This window comes from Syngnathus floridae, chromosome 12, assembly GCF_059516105.1.
Source record: "Syngnathus floridae isolate MCC-2025c chromosome 12, RoL_Sflo_1.0, whole genome shotgun sequence".
In the NCBI taxonomy this organism is placed as follows: Eukaryota; Metazoa; Chordata; class Actinopteri; order Syngnathiformes; family Syngnathidae; genus Syngnathus; species Syngnathus floridae.
The window spans coordinates 10464024-10484324 of record NC_142424.1 but is presented as its reverse complement, the minus strand read 5'-3'; the positions used below and the strand labels follow the sequence as shown (position 1 = coordinate 10484324).

The window sequence follows — 20301 nt, the reverse complement described above, 5'->3', positions numbered from 1 at the left end:
CTCATGGTTTGTCTGGAAGATGAGCCACTCATCAATTCTCAAATCAGCAGTAGCATTCTCTGTCTCACTGTCACTCATGTCATCCGCTGGACTGTCTGAAAGACAGAAAATAATGGTAAAGAGACAGCATCTTCTGAATCAAATTTAACAAAATAATAGACAATTTTTTGCCAATAAAATAAAAGCAGGAAAAAACACTTGCAAACTTGTAGAGTTCTAACAAAAAATATTTCTATCCACCTATTAATTGCGAAAATAAACCTGAATGAATGGGAAGGTTGCAAATTCGAAACGATCCTAAAATTTGGAAAATATTTTTTACGCTTGGTGGGGGTTGATTTTTATAAATATATATATATTTAAATACAGTACAAAGATAGCAAATGCATTTGTGCTTTTAAATTCCAGTATTGTACTGTATTTACCTGGGTTTATCTAAAATAACAGTACCTTTTTGAAAAGTAGCTTCATGGTGGCCAGAGCAACGATGTCTGGAACCGCCTGCAAATATGGCAACAGTGATGGCTGTCACCAAAGTACAACAGCGAACACTGGCAATTCTGTTGCCTCTGCTCATCTCATCGTAGACGAGCCATTCTGTGGGAAAGGCCTTTGTTGATTTAGATGAACTATCCTGGAGAGAATTAAAAAGAAGGAATTTGATTTATAGTACTATAAGTTCTGATGCTGTGTAAAATGTAAACGAAAACAGAATTCCATGATTAGAAAATCATCTTCAACCCTTATTCAATTGAATAGTACTTTAAAAAGTTAAAATTTTATGTTAAACTCATGAAGGGTTTTTTTGCAAATAAACTGTCACTTTGAATTTGATGCCTGCACTAAAAAAAAAACAGTATGTTGAGTGTACCATAATTCCCGGACTATAAGCTGCTACTTTTTACACAAGCTTTGAGCCCTGCGGCTTGTCGTCTGGTGCAGCGTATCTATGGATTTTTCGTGATTTTTGTGATGACTATTACACTTATGCACCCGTAAAAAGGCTGTGGACCGCTGTTGTGCGGCACCGCTTTGCCGGGCGGAGGGATATATGACCAGACACACGGTCACTGGGGAGGTGTGTTGATCGCATGTCCGTCCCCCAGGCATATAGTCCCATATAATTGACACAAAGAAGAGACAGAACGAGATCAAGACTGACATTACTGAAGAAAGGAAGCTTTCATACACAAACCCCCTTTAAGGGGGACAAAAGAAATGCATATGATGCCGCTTTTAAGTGAAAAGCAGTCGATTTGGCTCTTAACGATGGGAAAAGAGCTGCTGCGTTTACTGTAGAGCACAGGTGTCAAACTCAAGGCCTGGGGGCCCAGATACAGCCCGCCACATCATTTTATGTGGCCCGCAAAGACAAATTGTGCATCAAATTTGTGTGTCATTACGAGAATTGCAAGTTGTCTTCACTTTTAATATCTTTTTTTTTTCAAATATTTGACCAGTTTTTACGCGTCTGATTTGAATACGAGTTATTTGTCAGTTTGTTTTGTAGCTTTTACTGAATATAATATGAGGTGCTCATACATTTATTTTGGGTTGACAGTCATAATGGCCCTCTGAAAGAAGCTACAATGCTACAATGTGGCCCGCGAAAAAAATGAGTTTGATACCCCTGCTGTAGAGCTTTCTTCTGGCCACTGGAGTGCACCAGGCTATTGTTGATGACATCTTGTTGAGTCACCCTTTTCAGTATTTTTTTTTTCCTGGTCATGTCTTCTCCGGAGCTTTCGTGTAGCTCGTATCGCATTGCCAACTTTACCCCTGTAAGTGGTCCCATTTTATTTATTATTAGTTGTGTGTTGCTTGTTGTTAGAGTTGTGCTCACTCCAACTTATTTTGCAAGAACCACACGGGAGACAAGTAAGTCCTTTTAGACACCTGCAGGTGGAGAGTCCATTTGTAGCCGTGCGTACAGCGATGATCGAATGAAGTCTGACTATCCCTCCTGCAGGAGCATATTTATTAAGAAAAACAGAGTGGGGGTAAGAGTGGACTGGATAGAGAAAGCCCTTGTCCTCTAGTCAAAACATATCAGGGGGTGTTTTACGACGTTGTGTAGGATGGGACAAGCTAGGTTATTTATTACCGGTTACATTCCACTATAAGCATAAAACTACCGTATTTTCCGGACTATAAGTCGCTCCGGAGTATAAGTCGCACCAGCAATAAAATGGCCCAAAAAGTGAAATAAAACATATATAAGTCGCTCCGGAGTATAAGTCACATTTTGGGAGGCAATTTATTAGACAAAATCCCAGACCAAAAATAGTCATGAACGAGCAACAACAGGCTAAACGATAGCAACAACAGGCTAAACGATAGGTATGCTAACGTGACAAACACAAACAAAGAGCTGAGAACGGGCCTGACGTAACATATAGAGTGATTAAGGACAACTATTACATGAATAACATGTTTATAAAACCATCGGTGTCACTCCAATTCATTAAATCCATCGATCGTCCGATACGATAGCAACAGGCTAAACGATAGGTATGCTAACGTGACAAACACAAACGAAGAGCTGAGAATGGGCCTGACGTAACATATAGAGTTATTAAAGAAAACGATTACATGAATAACACGTTTATAAAATCATCGGTGTCACTCCAATTCATTAAATCCATTGATCGTTCTTTGTCAACAATGGGTGCGCGCGTCTGAGGGCGCTTGCACTTCAAAATATTCCACAGGCTCATATAACGATAGATGAACTATATTTCAAATAACTATAATATAAGCAATAATATTATCAAACCATCCGTGCACTTTAAATCCATTAAATCCATCGATCAAATTCCTCGTCCTTTGTCAACATCGCCGCGCGTGCGCGCTGACATCAGCCTCGTCTTTATTCCACAGATCTAGTATATGACTATATTGTAGCGTTAACAAAGTACAAGGGAAGACGTGGGTTTGGTAAACGGCTCTTTATTTAACAAAACAAACTTCCAAGCGTGTGGCGGCGTGGACTTCCAGACACGAGAGCTCCATACAATAGGACCGGGCGTGCGTAATGGCCATGTCCTAGCCCCATGCACGGTCTGCGAAGAGCCACTCTGCCAAGCGCCGGCCCCCGACTCAGTAGAGTAGGAGCGGGCCTGCGTAAAAGCCATAAAAGTTTTTCAAACCTTCTATGTCACTCTAAATCCTTAATTCCTTCAAACCCTTTGTCCTCCGTGTCACTTAGAAATGATCACCGCTAATGATGCCGGTAGTCCTTACGTGGGTACGTTTGTCCTTTATGTAAACAACCGCCGCGCCGCGCCACTGACGTCACTTGAAATACCGTATTTGCCGGTGTATTGGTCGAGCTTTTTCGATCCAAAATCGACCGAAAAAAATCGACCTAGACTTATACACCGAGTCATTAAATTTAACTTCGTATTCATCGCTTCAAATGTGATGGTAACCAAGGCCGTTTCTCATACATCTCATTGTGCGTTGCACTTAGAAAATTTGAACCGGGCGGCGTGCGCAAGTGTGCGGCCCGCTGGAAGTCGAATGAGGCTCCGCGATCTCCTCAGCGGTGCTTATAAACAGCCGATCCGCTCGGCGGGGGCTATTTTCGGCCACTTGGCGCGTGCGCACGGCCTCCCGGATGTGCCGGGCGGGTGCGCGAGCTTGCCGACCGCTGGAAGTCGAATGAGGCTCCGTGATCTCCTCCGCGGTGCTTATAAACAGCCGATCCGCTCGGCGGGGGCTATTTTCGGCCACTTAGCGCGTGCGCACGGCCTCCCGGATGTGCCGGGCGGCGTGCGCGAGCTCGCCGGCCGCTGGAAGTCGAATGAGGTTCCGCGATCTCCTCCGCGGTGCTTATAAAAAGCCGATCCGCTCGGCGGGGGCTATTTTCGGCCACTTGGCGCGTGCGCACGGCCTCCCGGATGTGCCGGGCGGCGTGCGCGAGTGCGCTGGCCGCTGGAAGTCCAATGAGGCTCCGCGATCTCCTCCGCGGTGCTTATAAAGTGCCGATCCGCTCGGCTTGGAGCTATTTCCGGCCTCCCGTTGGTGCCGGGCGGCGTGCGCGAGCTCGCCGGCCGCTGGATGTCGAATGAGGCTCCGCGATCTCCGCGGTGCTTATAAACAGCCGATCCGCTCGGCTGGAGTTATTTCCGGCCACTGCGCATGCGCACGGCCTCCCGGAATTTGAACACATTTCGTCAATAAATTTTGCATATTTCTGATTGAATTTTGAAGTTTAATATAATGCAACAATTGAGCTCGACTTATACAAAGGATATATCATAAAATCGTAAATTTCCGTCGAATTTTAGGGGGTCGACTTATACACCGAGTCGACCTATACACCGGCAAATACGGTAGTAATCTATTGGTACATCACGGTTCTCCAAGCTTTCTTTCTGCTGCTTGATTACTGTTTTCAGCTGCATATTTTACAACTTGAAGTTTGTAACCTGCAAAATATGAGTTTCTTTTTGGTGCCATTTTTCTTAAGACCACCCAGATGATGAGTCACGGCCAACGGTGAAATTTAGAGTGCCCTCTTACAGTTTCGTCTGAAAATATAATTTTTTTCAGATGTAGTTTTTTGTTTTGTTTATTTGGTTGTTTTATCAAAGTCAAAGTCTGCTTTATTGTCGATTTTTTTTCATATACCAAGACACACAAAGAGATTGAAATTACGTTCCCACTATCCCACTATATGCATACAAGCAACACAAAAAAAACCAAGAAGGCACAAACAATGAATAAATAAGAGTGTTGAATAAATGATAAATGAACAAATAATAATAAATACCGTATTTGCCGGTGTACAGGTCGACTCGGTGTATAAGTCGACCCCCTAAAATTCGACGGAAATTTACGATTTTATGATATATCCTTTGTATAAGTCGAGCTCAATTGTTGCATTATATTAAACTTCAAAATTCAATATGCGAAATTTATTGACGAAATGTGTTCAAATTCCGGGAGGCCGTGCGCATGCGGCTGTTTATAAGCACCGCGGAGGAGATCGCGGCCGGCGAGCTCGCGGAGGAGATCGCGGCCGGCGAGCTCGCGCACGCCGCCCGGCACCAACGGGAGGCCGGAAATAGCTCCAAGCCGAGCGGATCGGCACTTTATAAGCACCGCGGAGGAGATCGCGGCGCCTCATTGGACTTCCAGCGGCCGGCGAGCTCGCGCACCCGCCCGGCACATCCGGGAGGCCGTGCGCACGAGCCAAGTGGCCGAAAATAGCCCCCGCCGAGCGGGTCGGCTGTTTATAAGCACCGCGGAGGTGGTCGCGGCGCCTCATTCGACTTCCAGCGGCCGGCGAGCTCGCGCACCCGCCCGGCACATCCGGGAGGCCGTGCACACGACCCAAGTGGCCGAAAATAGCCCCCGCCGAGCGGATCGGCTGTTTATAAGCACCGCGGAGGTGGTCGCGGCGCCTCATTCGACTTCCAGCGGCCGGCGAGCTCGCGCACCCGCCCGGCACATCCGGGAGGCCGTGCGCACGAGCCAAGTGGCCGAAAATAGCCCCCGCCGAGCGGATCGGCTGTTTATAAGCACCGCGGAGGTGGTCGCGGCGCCTCATTCGACTTCCAGCGGCCGGCGAGCTCGCGCACCCGCCCGGCACATCCGGGAGGCCGTGCGCACGAGCCGAGTGGCCGAAAATAGCCCCCGCCGAGCGGATCGGCTGTTTATAAGCACCGTGGAGGTGGTCGCGGCGCCTCATTCGACTTCCAGCGGGCCGCGCACTCGCGCACGCCGCCCGGTTCAAATTTTCTAAGTGCAACGCACAATGAGATGCATGAGAAACGGCCTTGGTTACCATCACATTTGAAGCGATGAATACGAAGTTAAATTTTATGACTCGGTGTATAAGTCGAGGTCGATTTTTTTCGGTCGATTTTGGATCGAAAAAGGTCGACCAATACACCGGCAAATACGGTAATAATAATAATAAATATAAGAGGAGCAAAAATGGAGCAAGTGTACATACAGCAGGCAGTGGACTTGGATATGGTGCTTTAAAGTGTTAATATCTTTATTTGATGTTTTCTCTATTTTTTGTTTTGAATATGTTCAAGATAAAGATATAAAAGCATGTGAAGTGATCAACTATACTAAAAATAACATGGGAAGTGGTCAACTTGTAAGTAAGTGATGTCTTCATGATCAAGTAAAAATTTGTGAAAAAAAACATATATAATCGCCCCCCACCCAAACTATGAAAAAAAACGCGATTTATAGTCCGGAAATTACGGTAATCTAACCAGGTTGTTTATTACAGATTGCATTCCAACATAATCATACGATAAGGATAATCTGGAAAAGCCTGACACTTGTGTTCCCTGCACATTACATTTATTATGGTCGTCGCTGAGATTTATACATGTTTGTATGTTTGCAGAGCTCCATCTCTGTCAATAAAGGATATGTTAATAAAAGGTATGCGTCCCTAAAGAACCATCTCTTTCCTGACAATATTCTTTGTGTATATTCTCTTAAAAATGGTAATTAAACATTAAAAAACTTGCGGCTTATGGTCCGGTGCAGCTTATATATGAACAAAACAAGATTTCCCCCTAAATTTAGCTGGTGTGGCTTATAATCAGGTGCAGCTTCCATCCATCCATCCATCCATCCATCCATCCATCCATCTTCTTCCGCTTATCCGGGGTCGGGTCGCGGGGGCAGCAGCTTTAGGAGGGACTCCCAGACTTCCCTCTCCCCAGCCACTTCATCCAGCTCATCCCGGGGGATCCCAAGGCGTTCCCAGGCCAGCTGAGAGACATAGTCTCTCCAGCGCGTCCTGGGTCGTCCCCGGGGTCTCCTACCGGTGGGACATGCCCGGAACACCTCCCCAGGGAGGCGTCCAGGAGGCATCCTGATAAGATGCCCGAGCTACCTCATCTGGCTCCTCTCAACGTGGAGGAGTAGCGACTCTACTCCAAGTCTGTCCCGGACGACCGAGCACCCTATCTCTAAGCGAAAGCCCGGACATCATGCAGAGAAAACTCATTTCGGCCGCTTGTATCCGGGATCTCGTTCTTTCGGTCACGACCCATAGCTCGTGACCATAGGTGAGGGTAGGAGCGTAAATCGACCGGTAAATTGAGAGCTTTGCCTTTGGGCTCAGCTCTCTCTTCACCACAACGGACCGGTACAGGGTCCGCATTACTGCCGACGCTGCACCGATCCGCCTGTCGATCTCGCACTCCATCCTCCCCTCACTCGTGAACAAGACCCCAAGATACTTAAACTCCTCCACTTGGGGCAGGATCTCATCCCCGATCCGGAGAGGGCATTCCACCCTTTTCCGATCGAGGACCATGGACTCGGATTTGGAGGTGCTGACCCTCATCCCGACCGCTTCACACTCGGCTGCGAACCGTTCCAGCGAGAGCTGGAGATCACGGCCTGAAGAAGCCAACAGCACCACGTCATCTGCAAAAAGCAGAGACGCGATGCTGAGGTCCCCAAACCGGACCCCCTCAACGCCTCGGCTGCGCCTACAAATTCTGTCCATGAAAATTATGAACAGAATTGGTGACAAAGGGCAGCCTTGGCGGAGTCCAACCCTCACTGGGAACGAATCCGACGTACTGCCGGAAATGCGGACCAGACTCTGGCATCGGTGATACAGGAACCGAACCGCCCTTATCAGTTGGCTCGGCACCCCGTACTCCCGAAGCACCCTCCATAGAACCTCCCGAGGAACACGGTCGAACGCCTTCTCCAAGTCCACAAAACACATGTGGACTGGTTGGGCGAACTCCCATGCACCCTCGAGGATCCTGCCGAGGGTGTAGAGCTGGTCCACTGTTCCACGGCCAGGACGAAAGCCACACTGCTCCTCCTGAATCCGAGGTTCGACCTCCCGACAGACCCTCCTCTCCAGCACCCCTGAATAGACCTTACCAGGGAGGCTGAGGAGTGTGATTCCCCTGTAATTGGAACACACCCTCCGATCCCCCTTCTAAAAGAGGGGAACCACCACCCCAGTCTGCCAATCCAGAGGCACTGTCCCCGATGTCCACGCAACATTGTAGAGGCGTGTCAGCCATGACAGCCCCGCAACATCCAGAGCCTTTAAGAACTGCGGGCGGATCTCATCCACCCCTGGGGCCTTGCCCTTGAAGAGTTTTTTAACTACCTCAGTGACTTCGACCCCAGAGATTGGAGAATCCGCCTCAGAGTCTCCAGGCCCTGCTTCCTCAATGGAAGGCGTGTAGGTGGATTTGAGGAGGTCTTCGAAGTATTCTCCCCACCGACTCACGACGTCCCGAGTCGAGGTCAGCAGCACGCCATCGCCACTGTAAACAGTGTTGACGTTGCACTGCTTCCCCCTCCTGAGACGCCGGATGGTGGACCAGAATTTCCTCGAAGCCGTCCGAAAGTCATTCTCCATGGCCTCACCAAACTCCTCCCACACCCGGGTTTTTGCCTCAGCAACCGCCGAAGCCACGTTCCGCTTGGCCATCTGGTACCTGTCAGCTGCCTCCGGAGTCCCGCAGGCCAAAACGGCCCGATAGGACTCCTTCTTCAGCTTGACGGCATCCCTTACCGCCGGTGTCCACCAGCGGGTTCGGGGATTGCCGCCACGACAGGCACCAACGACCTTACGGCCACAGCTCCGGTCAGCCGCCTCAACAATGGAGGCGCGGAACATGGTCCACTCAGACTCAATGTCCCCGGCCTCCCCCGAGACGTGGGAAAAGCTCTGCCGGAGGTGGGAGTTGAAGCTCTTCCTGACAGGAGATTCTGCCAGACGTTCCCAGCAGACCCTCACAGAGCGTTTCGGTCTGCCAGGTCGGACCGGCATCTTCCCCCACCATCGGAGCCAACCCACCACCAGGTGGTGATCAGTTGACAGATCCGCCCCTCTCTTCACCCGAGTGTCCAAAACATGCGGCCGCAAATCCGATGACACGACTACAAAGTCGATCATCGAACTGCAGCCTAGGGTGTTCTGGTGCCAAGTGCACACATGGACACCCTTATGCTTGAACATGGTGTTCATTATTGAAAATCCGTGTCGAGCACAGAAGTCCAACAATAGAACACCGCTCGGGTTTAGATCGGGGGGGCCGTTCCTCCCAATCACGCCCTTTCAGGTCTCACTGTCATTGCCCACGTGAGCATTGAAGTCACCCAGTAGAACGATGGAGTCCCCAGAAGGAGCGCTCCAGGTGCGGCTTATAGTCCTGAAATTAATTTTGATTAATTTTAATTAGTCAGATAGTTGCACAAAATAAAATCCTCTGGGTCAGGATGATTTATTTTGTGCAACCACTTGACAAAATAAAACTGAGAAAATTCAGCAGCAATTTCTTTCAGTGGGCAACATGTCCACCGGGGGTAAAAAAAAGCTGGAACAGGGGCAAAAAGACTTGCAAAGATATGGAATGCTTTTAAAAAAAAAAACACCTGTTTGAAACAATCCAAAGATGATAAGGTAGATTGGAACAAAGCGAATGTTATGAATGGTTATAAAAAGGCATTGCCAAAAGCCTCAGTTGCTCACAAGCAGCAATGAGGTTCACCACCTTCTCTGCGTGAGCAAAACGTCAGTTCAAGAGCAACAATTCATAATGTACAATGGTAAGGAACTTCATCATCTACTCTATGGTCTATAATATCATCACAATATTGTGAAAATCTGAAAATCACAGTTCAACACTATATCGACAAATCCGAGTTACCATATGCACTCTGTGCACATGTATGCTGCAGTTGGCCCTATTGACCTATTGATGAGTAATAATTTGGGGGTATGAGGCGACGGTCTTCAATCCTCCCATTTCATGAAGATGTCTACTGAAGTTTATGTCATTGCCGCAAATAAGAAATGAACGTTTACCACAAACGTCCACTTTACCCTACATGTTCCAGGTGTGATGAAATTGAAGTCAAACATAAAGTCAATTTTAAACAACTTTGCAAATTCAGGGACGATTTGTTAGTCATCTCCTGAGCACTCTGCCCTGCCCTCATATTGGGCTTTTGATGATGTTCAGATTGGATGCAATATGTCATATGCAGACATATTGGATACATATCCGATTTACATCCACATACAGAAGAGCCCCACATTCAAATTTATTTTAAGGTGATCTGAATTGAAAAAAGGAAACTGATAAAACTGAATATTTGCAACAAAGTATTGGTTTGAATATTAAATATTTAGTTATTAATTTGAATCATGTTTGAAAAATATTGGAAAATCATTGTATTATGTTTTTGTTCATTTTACACAATGTCCCAACTTCATAGGATTTGAAGATCGTACTTTGCATCGTCAGCCGCCTGAAAAAATAAATTGTGTTCTAAAAGAGTAACTTGATCTACATACCTCTGTGTTGTGGGACTGATTCAATATGGATGTAGGGTGAAAACTGACTTTCTTCTCCTTATTACTAGAGGGCAGCTTGGTCTCAGGGTTAATATGAAGCAGATTTGGGTACATGCCAGCAACTAAGGCTGCCTTCACCACTGCCCAGTTTTCTGAGTTGATGTTCACATCTCGTATATCACTTTCCCCATGGGCCCTCACAAAGCCTGGAGGAAAAATAGGAATAATGAAGAGATAATTTATTGCATTGACATATATAAAAATATTTCAGGAAGACAATGAGAAGAAAAGCAAAGAAAGAAGACAATGACAGACAACCTTTATACATTTGAGTGTAATTGTGATCAATTAAAACGGACCAGTTGCACGAAGGTGTCTCAGCAGCTGCGTTCTCATGCCAAGAATCATGTCCATGGTGGCATTAGAAAGATAGTTCTTTTCACAGAAGGACCTCTCTGAGCCATCATTGCGAGCCTTCTGCCATGCCTAACAGACCAACAGCAATGTCAACATATGTATTAGAGATTTGGCAAAATTGTACATTCATTGACAAAAGTGTCCCAATAACATAAAACTAAATAATCTCTCATACTAATCTTCCATATCCCGTAAATTTCGGACTATAAGCCGCAACTTTTTTCTCAAATTTTGAACCCTGCGGCTAATATAGGATTTTTTCCGTGGTTTTTGTAATGACGATCACTTTTATACACTTGTAAAAAGGCTGTGGACCGCTGTTGTGCGGCACCCCTTTGCTGGACGGAGGGATATGTGACAAGTGGTGGGGAGAAAAGTGGTGTGTTGATCGCATGTCGATTCGCCAGGCAAATAGTGCCGTATAATTCACACAAAAAAAAGAGACGAGATCAAGACGGACATTACTGAAAGGAAGCTTTTATACACAAATCATCATTATGGGAGAGAAAAGAAGGATTGTTTTCCGTGATTTTTGTGATGACTTGATCAGGAAGGAAGCTTTTATACTCAAACCGTCATTATGGAGGACAAAAGAAATGCATATGATGCCGCTTTTAAGTTAATGGCCGTCGATGTTGATGACATTGTGTTGCGTCACCCTTTTCTTTATTTCCCAGTTACGTCTACTCTGGAGCTATACGTATAGCTCGCTAGTAACTTAGCGCTTTGTGCCTGAATAAAATTAGCATGAACAGACCCTCGTCATGGAAAATGCTAGAAGAAATGCATAAAAGCGACGACAAAAGAGAGACTAAGAAAGTGTGTGGCGAAGGATATCTAACACTATTCCAATCGGACACTGAGGAAGACTTCGATGGTTTCAGTGCACAGGAGGAAGATGAAGACAGCTTTTACTGGCTCATTTTTTTACTTTTACTGGTATATTGTTTTGACCATCCCTGTTAGTGCTGTGCTACCGTGTTGCTGCTGTGTTACCGCCGCGTCTCAGTGACTTTTACCGGTGTTTTTTTTAATCCAGCCCTATTAGTGCTGTGTTACTTCCGTGTTGCTGCAGTATTACTGCCTGTATTACTGGTATTACTGTCACAGGCAGTGTTTGGAAAAAATGTTAAGGTATGTTATTACATTTTCAAAAAGGCTTTCTGTGTACTGTCTTTCTTTGTAAGTAACTCGCGTGCACACTTCTGTGTTGCTGCGGTACTACTGCTGCGTCACAGGCAGCGTTTAGAAAGACACGTTAAAGTATGTTATTAAAACTTTAAAAATGCTTTCTGTATACTGGCTTTCTTTGTAAAAGTCATGCGCACATGCGGCTTATAGTCCGGTGCGGCTTATACAAGAAAAAAACTGAATTATCCCCGAAATTTAGCTGGTGCGACTTATAGTCCGGTGCGGCTAATAGTCCGAAAATTACGGTAGTAATTATTGGCGGCTTGGTGGGGCACTGGTTAGCACGTCCGCCTCACAATTAGGAGTGTGCCGGTTCGATTCCACCTCTGATCCTCCCTGTGTGGAGTTTGCATGTTCTCCCCGAGCCCGCGTGGGTTTTCTCCGGGTACTCCAGTTTCCTCCCACATCCCAAAAACATCTTTGATAGGCCGATTGAGCACTGCAAAATGCCCCTGAGTGCGAGTGCGGATGATTGTTTGTCTCTGTGTGCTCTGCAATCGGCTAGCAACCGGTTCAGCGTGTCCTCCGCCTACTGCCCGATGACTGCTGGGATAGGCTCCAGCATGCCCGCGACAGTACAGAAAATGGATGGATGGATGGATGGATGGATGGATGGATGGATAAAGGATAAAGAATTAAAATTACCTGGAAAATTCTCAGCATGGTCATGTGGTCACTGAAGCTGTTGGAAGCGAAATGTTTACGACACTGAAGAGCAGCCCTCTTCTGAGAGCCCTGGACAGGGAGAATAAAGGGGTCCCGATAACCTAATGTACAGGCGATGGTCAAAATGGGGTCTAGACACTTCAGCACTACAGCACATAGGACCATCTTTCCCAGATTGGGCTCAACAGGTAGATCAGCCAAATGGAAGCCAAGATCAGTCAGGTCTTCATTCTCGTTCATAGCATCTATTGTCTGATGAAAAAGACATGATTGAAACAATACCCACCATGTATGTGATGCATTCATTGTTACGCAACCATTATAAGCATTTCTTACCTTAAGCATCTGCACAGCACTCTTTACAGCATGTGCTGTAGGAGGTTGTGGAGCCTTGGACAAGAACTCAGATACTGGAGAGGGAGTCAGCAATTTGGTCTGCAGACATAATTCCTAACACAAAAACACACAGACACAAACACACAGAAAGACAGACACACACACAAAACAAAAATGAATACCTTGGTAAGGAATTTTAGCATCTACGTTCTATCCAGGCTGGAGACAATTATTTGCTGTTCTTCCCATTCCACTGTAAATTGGCAGTTCATTTGTGATTTTATAATTATGTACAGTTATATGCAAAAGTTTGGGCACCCCTGATCACTGTTCCCTCTAAGCTGCACAGCTGCGCAATTGCGCACTGCTCGCACAGTCTCTGCGGACAAGAAACTCTATGCTGCACACAAAACAAAATTCAGCATAAATTGATTGATTAATATCTAATGTTAGACGTAATCTAATCTAATTAAGTGGACGAATGATTTTCTTTCTGTGCCTTTTTGTAGTGTAAATCAGTGATTGACAGGTGTCCAGCCAATGATATGATATGGTTCACTTACGCTACATAGCATATCATAGCATTGACAGTGCCTGAAATTGTGTCCTGCTAGTCTGTGCCGGGCGGAGTCAAGAGATGCAAACGCTAAGTTGGCTAACCCCTTTCTCATGGTGAAATGAACGAGCAGCGACACATCCACTCGCCATGCCAAAGTATATAAGAGATGTGGCAATTCTTTTGACCAGCTCAGTGGCCTAGTGGTAGAGTGTCCGCCCTGAGACTGGAAGGGTGTGGGTTCAAACCCCGGCCGGGTCATACCAAAGACTGATTTCCGAGCACGGCACCGCTGCTGCTCACTGCTCCCCTCTCCCCCAGGGGATGGATCAAAATCACATGGGGATGGGTTAAATGCAGAGGACAAATTTCACCACACCCAGATGTGTGTGTGACAATCATTGGGACTTGAACTTTAACTTTTAAGATGGAATGGCTGTTGGAGTGTGTGCAAATAAAAGAGCAAACGGTGAAACTGGGTGTGATTTTCTCTTTTTCGAATGAGAAAGGTCTACTATGCAAAGCACGCAGAGTTTACAGAGGGAAAATATGGACGAGCTGTCACACAAAACAAAATCTGACCCCGAGCTTATAAAGTTCTCGTTGTCTATTTATTTATTTCATCTAGTGTTGCACACAGTGGTCCACAGTCTGTACAGGGATCTTGAAAAATTAGAGGGAACATTGCCCATGATCATTTTCAAGATTTTCCTTTATAAATCATTGGTTGTTCAGAACAGCAATTTCCGTAAAATATATACAGTAATCCCTCGCTATATCACGGTTCAACTTTCACGGCTTCGCTGCTTCACGTTTTTTTTTCACAGTGAATTGTGTGATGGCTTCAGATGAAAAAGACAATACAGAGCGAAGTCAGGCCGCAGAGGCGCACTATCTACAACGTACTGATGACTAAAATTATTATTTTACTGTTATCTGGAAGAAAGTGTTTACTTTTCTTTGTTGAACAAATGCTTCGGCCTGAAAACAAGTTTTACCTGTATAATAATAAAAAAAAAAGGTTTCTACTTCATAGATTTCACCTATCATGGGTTCTTTTCGGAACGTAACCCCAGCAAAAAAGGAGGGATTACTGTAGCAGACAAACAGTAATATTTGAGAAGTGAGATGAAGTTTACAGAATTTACATAAAGTTTGCAATCATTACTTAAAGATGGGCCGGTGCATAAATTTGGGGACCCTTGTTGTTTTATTGATTTGAAAACCTTTAGCACTTATTATTGGAACACAAAATTTGTTTGGTAAGCTCATTCAAAATGATCAGGGGTGCACAAACTTTTTCATACGACTGTATATGTAATTAATAATGATAAATTATGTGATACGTATACATACAGTCAAACCTCGGTTTTCAACCACAATCCATTCCAGAAGGTGGTTCGAGAAGTGAATCGGTCGAATTCCGAATCTATTTTTCCCATTACAAATAATGTAAAAAATTTTAATCCATTCCAAGACTAAAAAAAACACCTTTTTTAAGCATTTTTTCATTTGCATATTTTTGTCCGATTGCGCAACTGCACCGCGCTGGTCGCATTATTGTGACAGAGCCGTCGCTGAAATTTAGAAAAGTCCTGATGTACTTTCCAAAATTTAAGTGGACCTCAGTGCGCAGGGAGCTTAATTTAGTCTGATCGCGCAACAGCAGCGCGCCGGGCGCTCAATGTCGCATTGCTTTAAGAGCGTCTTTGTGTTTTAGGATGGCTTTACTGCTCCCACTTGCTTTCTTTGAAGGCATGATTAGGGGTTAATACAATCCTCAAAGTAACGAAAATACAATAAGGAACGGAGTCAGTCAGCATCCGGGCCGCGCGGTCAGGTTTTCTCGGGTCCTTTCGGCACATCTCGCGAGGTTCGACCTCCAAATTTTGTTCGACAACCGAAGCAAAGAATCTTGAAATTTCCGTTATAATTCCGATTTGTTCAAGAACCGGGACGTTCGAAAACCGAGGTTTAACTGTATTTGTTTTCATAAAAACCCGTGACGCACCGAGGCCACAATAGGTGACGCGCAAAGTGACGAGGGATTACTATATATATTTTATAAATGGTGAGCAGATCACAGAAACCCTACATTTGGCCAATAAAGATTGTTGATTTTGATAACAGTAATAGTGAACACAGGCTTTCACTTGATCTGATTTCATCTCTAGTATTTATGGTTCTGTGCATCCAATTTGCTTGGTCATGGACACAATATAGTAACATAGTCACAACAACAAACCTTACACGGATATCAAAACTGTAAATAGCAGTGACATGTGGTGAGGTTCATGACTGGGGAGGCATTAAAAGGAAAATGACTTTATAATAAAAACAATAGAATTTGTTTTTTCCCTTTTCATGATGGCAGGGGAGGCATGACCCTTGCCTCCTCTGACCGCACGTCCCTGGTAAACAGGATCTACCTGCAGAGGCATTCGTAGCAGCTGTGGAACCTGAAACTCCTGCATATTGTTGAACCTGAGTTGACTGAAGAGGTGGAAGCAAATCCCTGATTGGCAGCGTCCGGCTCTGTGGACAAGTTTGACTTTCAGGTTCATGTTCAATTTTGTCAAACACTTATTATCATTGAGTAAATGGGCACAGCTATTTCAAATTTGTATCAAACAAAATACAATATGAGTAGCATGACAAATTCTCAATATGGACATTATAGTTGTTACCTTCCTCTTCGTTGAAGAGCGCTGGCTTTTGAAATCCAGACTGTCTTTAACATTGAGATGCGACTGATGGTATCAAAAGATTTCTATAAAAATAAAAAAAAGATGTGTTTACAGATAATATGTCTATTGATAACTACAAATGTTGTGAAATATTTGTGAAAACTTTCATACCTCTTTGACTTTTCCAGAATCAATCACAAAGACAACATCATTAATGGTGATGCTTGTCTCAGCAATGTTAGTAGAAAGAATCTGAGCAGTGGTGAAAGGCACAGCAAGTTTTTTTTACAATGAATCTAATTTCTTTATTACAAACAGTATACATCAAATATATCTCAATATTTAAAATCAATTGAAGAATGATGGCTTTCCTCTGAAACATAACATGTATTCTTGCATGTAAATATAGAAAAATATGCGCTTACAATCTTTCTAACACTCGGTGGAGACTTCTTCATGGCTTTTTTCTGTTCGATGCTTGGCATGTCTGAATGAAGTGTGAACACCTGGTACCTGAGAGAAATATACATGTCATAGCCATGCTTTAGAATGGTGTTATACCTGACATGAATGGCTTCATGAGGATAATCTGGGACAAGCTATTTTAATGGCAGCAATGAGCCATCCTTATTTGCCACTGGTGGACATAACTTTCAAGCCTATCTTAGTGGTCCGCAAATTGTATAGGGTAAGATATATAAAGCCCTTCTCTCATTGAGCGGCAAGCAATTGTGAATTGTTTCGAAGGTAACTAATGCCTGACAGGATTCATCAGGGTTTGGTAAAGACCAAAAATGCCAAGCAGTCGGCAGACAAGCAGCAGACTTTCACCTGTTCTTTCATGTCACGTGGGAATTTGAACATGCGACAAGAAAACAAAACTCTAGGCAAACGTTTTGCAAACATTTGCAACCATGAACAAACGCTGACGAACTCTGACGTGAAAGCAACATAAGCTGCCTTCTTAAACATTTGCCGCTCGATGGGATTCATGCCTACGAATATAATGCGGGAGGTGGAGATCAACCCTATAACATATGGGTTCCCCCAGCCCTCAACCACTTTGGCTATGCCAACCTTGTATTATTTTGACCCCACAGTCCTTATTACTGTGCAGCCTTGAATATGCATTTTATGAAATACTGTACTTTGGTTAGAGATCAGTGAGTTGGAAACAATTGATCTGCTGTGTCGACCACAAACAGGAGCAGACGAAAGAAGACTGTATTTTGGTATACTTGAGTCATACTGGCATCCCAAATACAGGATGTAATGAGGAGCAGCCAGCAGAGGTATTTGCTATCCAATCAAAAAAGTACCACTCAACCTAAACCGACGGTTAGTGCACTACTAAAGGTTTGGTTAGTATAACAAATGATCTGCTTATTTTTTAAGCGGATTACCTTTTGGAAACGGTGGAAAATCTCGTATCATCGTAGAGAATCCGGTCCCTGAGCGACACAATGTCATCATATCCAGGAAGAAAAATTAGCACCGCACCTGAGACAAACAGCTATGATCACTTTTGAGCAGATTCAGAAGCACACAGTTTCTTGAATGTGGTACATAATGAAGATTTCTTTGCAAACATAACTGGCAAAATAACTATCAATTTCATGCCCTCAAGTGCATGTTTTTGTTATTTGAATCTCCATCTATTATTGATGCAAATATTTACAATTTTTCCTTGTAATGAATGAGCTGTGATTGAGTTTAATACATTGACTAGCTAAGGAGTTCTGTTGAACCATTAACAGCCAATGTGTTCTTATTTTCGTAATACTATGACCGGTGAACTTGAATATAGATTTCCTTCCAAGAAATGACTGTCTAGTTTTGCATTTCAACTACTCCGTATTTGCAAAAGATATACTGTAAAAGGTCTTTGGATAAAAATGGTGCTGAATTTGAGGAAACAATTTTACCCTGTTGCAGCTTGTATAATTATTGTTTCAGAACTAAAATTGCCGTTCAATGGAATTTTTGCCAGGAAGGGCCAGTAAAGAGATTGTGATGAGACACACCATCACACGTGGTTGAGCAGATCATGTGCAGCAGGTCCATGATGAGATCTAGGTCTACAAACTCATCATCAAAGATGTGATGGTACAGTTTGAGCAGGTCCTGGTCTTCGGAGGTTTGCTCAGCACTGGCACAATGAACCATTGGGGTCTCATTCTGGTCTTTTGTTTTAATGGCACTGCACAAACAAAGATATCCAAGCAATTACATGACTATTTCTTTATGCATTATTCAGGATTTCACCACACAAAATTTCATTTTTTATGGCAATAAGATCATGAATACAAGTCGCCAAAATTCACCAATTCTTTGAAGAACTTTTATGGACAGAATTTCTAGGCGCAGTACTGTACTGGTTCTTTGTGGTGAAGAGGGTGCTGAGCCCAAAGGCGAAGCTCTCGATTTACTGGTCGATCAATGTTCCTAACCTCACCCATGGACACAAACTGTCGGTCGTGACCGAAAGAACGATATCCCAGATACAACCAGCCGAAATGAGTTTCCTCCAACTCTGACCACAACCAAAATGATTTTTAATATAAAATTGATTTACATTAAGTAATACTGTGATATAATTATACTTTAGCAGTTAATAAAACTAATTGATAACCCAATATTGATACAGTACAATATGATCATAAAGAATGTAGTATATATACCATCAGTGCAGATGTGCATTTAGGAGCTGTCATACTCACATTGAAGACTGAAGAAGATCAACAGCATCGAATTGTTGTAAGCTTTTTGCAAAGTCCAAGGCAGTCCTTTAATTAAAAGAAAGACATTTTAGTCTAAGTAGTGTTAGTCTAAGATAATGTAATGTGAAGACAAAACACATTTCGCTTGCGTTGGCAATAACATCAATAAATAAACAACGTATCATACCATCCATTTCCTGCCTTCAAGTTGATGTCCGCCCCCATGTTAAGCAACCGCTCCATCTCTGCGAGGAACCCTCGACCTGCTGTCACCATCAAAGGTGTGGCCCCTGTCTTGCTGTGCATGTAGTTAACTAGGCAAATAAATACAAACACGAGGACACAACTGGTCACGTTCCACAAGAAAATATGTCAAATAACTCTTGAGACTGCCCAACAAATTTCATATACGTAGGTACATATACACTGCCAACTAAAATGTTTTCTATTGTGTTCATTCAGGACTACATAGTCATACCATTAACATGTTCATAGAGAATGAGATTGAAGAGTTGAACAATATATTCCTGGTCTGCAATCATGAAAATATTAGCAATGCAAGTATCCATCTCTTTCACGAGCCATTGCTGCAACTGCTCTGAGCCTTTTACATTCTGCAACACAAGAAAACAAAAATGAAGCATTTACAGTCCTGCTCACCATTTTTGGCAGTTAATGTACTTAATGTGGAGTATTTCCTGAAAAAAATGAATCAAGTGAAACAATTTCTCGCTTTCTCATTTGACTTTTGAGTTCAATATACAGTATTTGCAGTTCATTTTTAAGAATGGGTGTTTTGTAAACATATAGGTACAATTTATCTATTTAACTTTTATATACACTATATTTTAACTGAATCATTAACATATTAGTGGTTTATATTTACAGTATATTTATTATAGATTTACAGTATTTGGCAAACTGTGTGTTTGCAAGGACATTACCAGTGTCTTGATGGTGCCTCCTTCATCCAGATCATTGCTGGCCCTGAATAAGTTAGAGGATGCCAGGTGTGTGTTTTGCCCATCTTCAATACTGATTTTCTCCTCTACTTTGTCCCTCTTTGTCAAAAGGTTCTGAGTCTCCTTCCCTGACAGACAGAATCACAGTGAGGTGAACCAGACGATACTGTTGCTTCAAACACTAAGTAAATATTCATACTTCTCTGGGATTCTTCCTTGTTTTTGCCCACTTCTTTATTGTTAAAACCTGTGAACTTCAAAATGTCTTCAAGAAAATGTTGTTTCACTTCATACTGTCTTCCTTTGACTACAAAAAAAAACACAAGACAATTTATTCACAAGTCATGCAAAATAAAAGTTGAATACTCTCACAATGAGTAGCTAGCACATATTCATTAGTTCATTTGATTGTGTGAGATGGTGCTCCTGATTCCTGATTCATACT

General features: G+C 43.8%; 1 protein-coding gene across 4 annotated transcripts in view; it reads right to left on the bottom strand.

The window, feature by feature from the left end:
- ythdc2 (YTH domain containing 2) overlaps positions 1-20301 on the bottom strand; it is a 45044-nt gene that overhangs the window by 12036 nt on the left and 12707 nt on the right. For all 4 annotated transcript variants that reach the window (XM_088391228.1, XM_088391231.1, XM_088391229.1 and 1 more), the window contains 17 exons: positions 20056-20163; positions 19839-19984; positions 19373-19508; positions 19082-19208; positions 18895-18960; positions 18199-18374; positions 17578-17674; positions 16600-16687; positions 16346-16426; positions 16175-16257; positions 15917-16022; positions 12932-13045; positions 12575-12847; positions 10681-10807; positions 10322-10527; positions 451-634; positions 1-95 (listed from right to left, as the gene is read on the bottom strand). In XM_088391228.1, coding sequence (XP_088247354.1) covers positions 1-95; positions 451-634; positions 10322-10527; positions 10681-10807; positions 12575-12847; positions 12932-13045; positions 15917-16022; positions 16175-16257; positions 16346-16426; positions 16600-16687; positions 17578-17674; positions 18199-18374; positions 18895-18960; positions 19082-19208; positions 19373-19508; positions 19839-19984; positions 20056-20163 — 2213 coding nt within the window. The remainder of the gene's footprint in view (positions 96-450; positions 635-10321; positions 10528-10680; positions 10808-12574; positions 12848-12931; positions 13046-15916; positions 16023-16174; positions 16258-16345; positions 16427-16599; positions 16688-17577; positions 17675-18198; positions 18375-18894; positions 18961-19081; positions 19209-19372; positions 19509-19838; positions 19985-20055; positions 20164-20301) is intronic.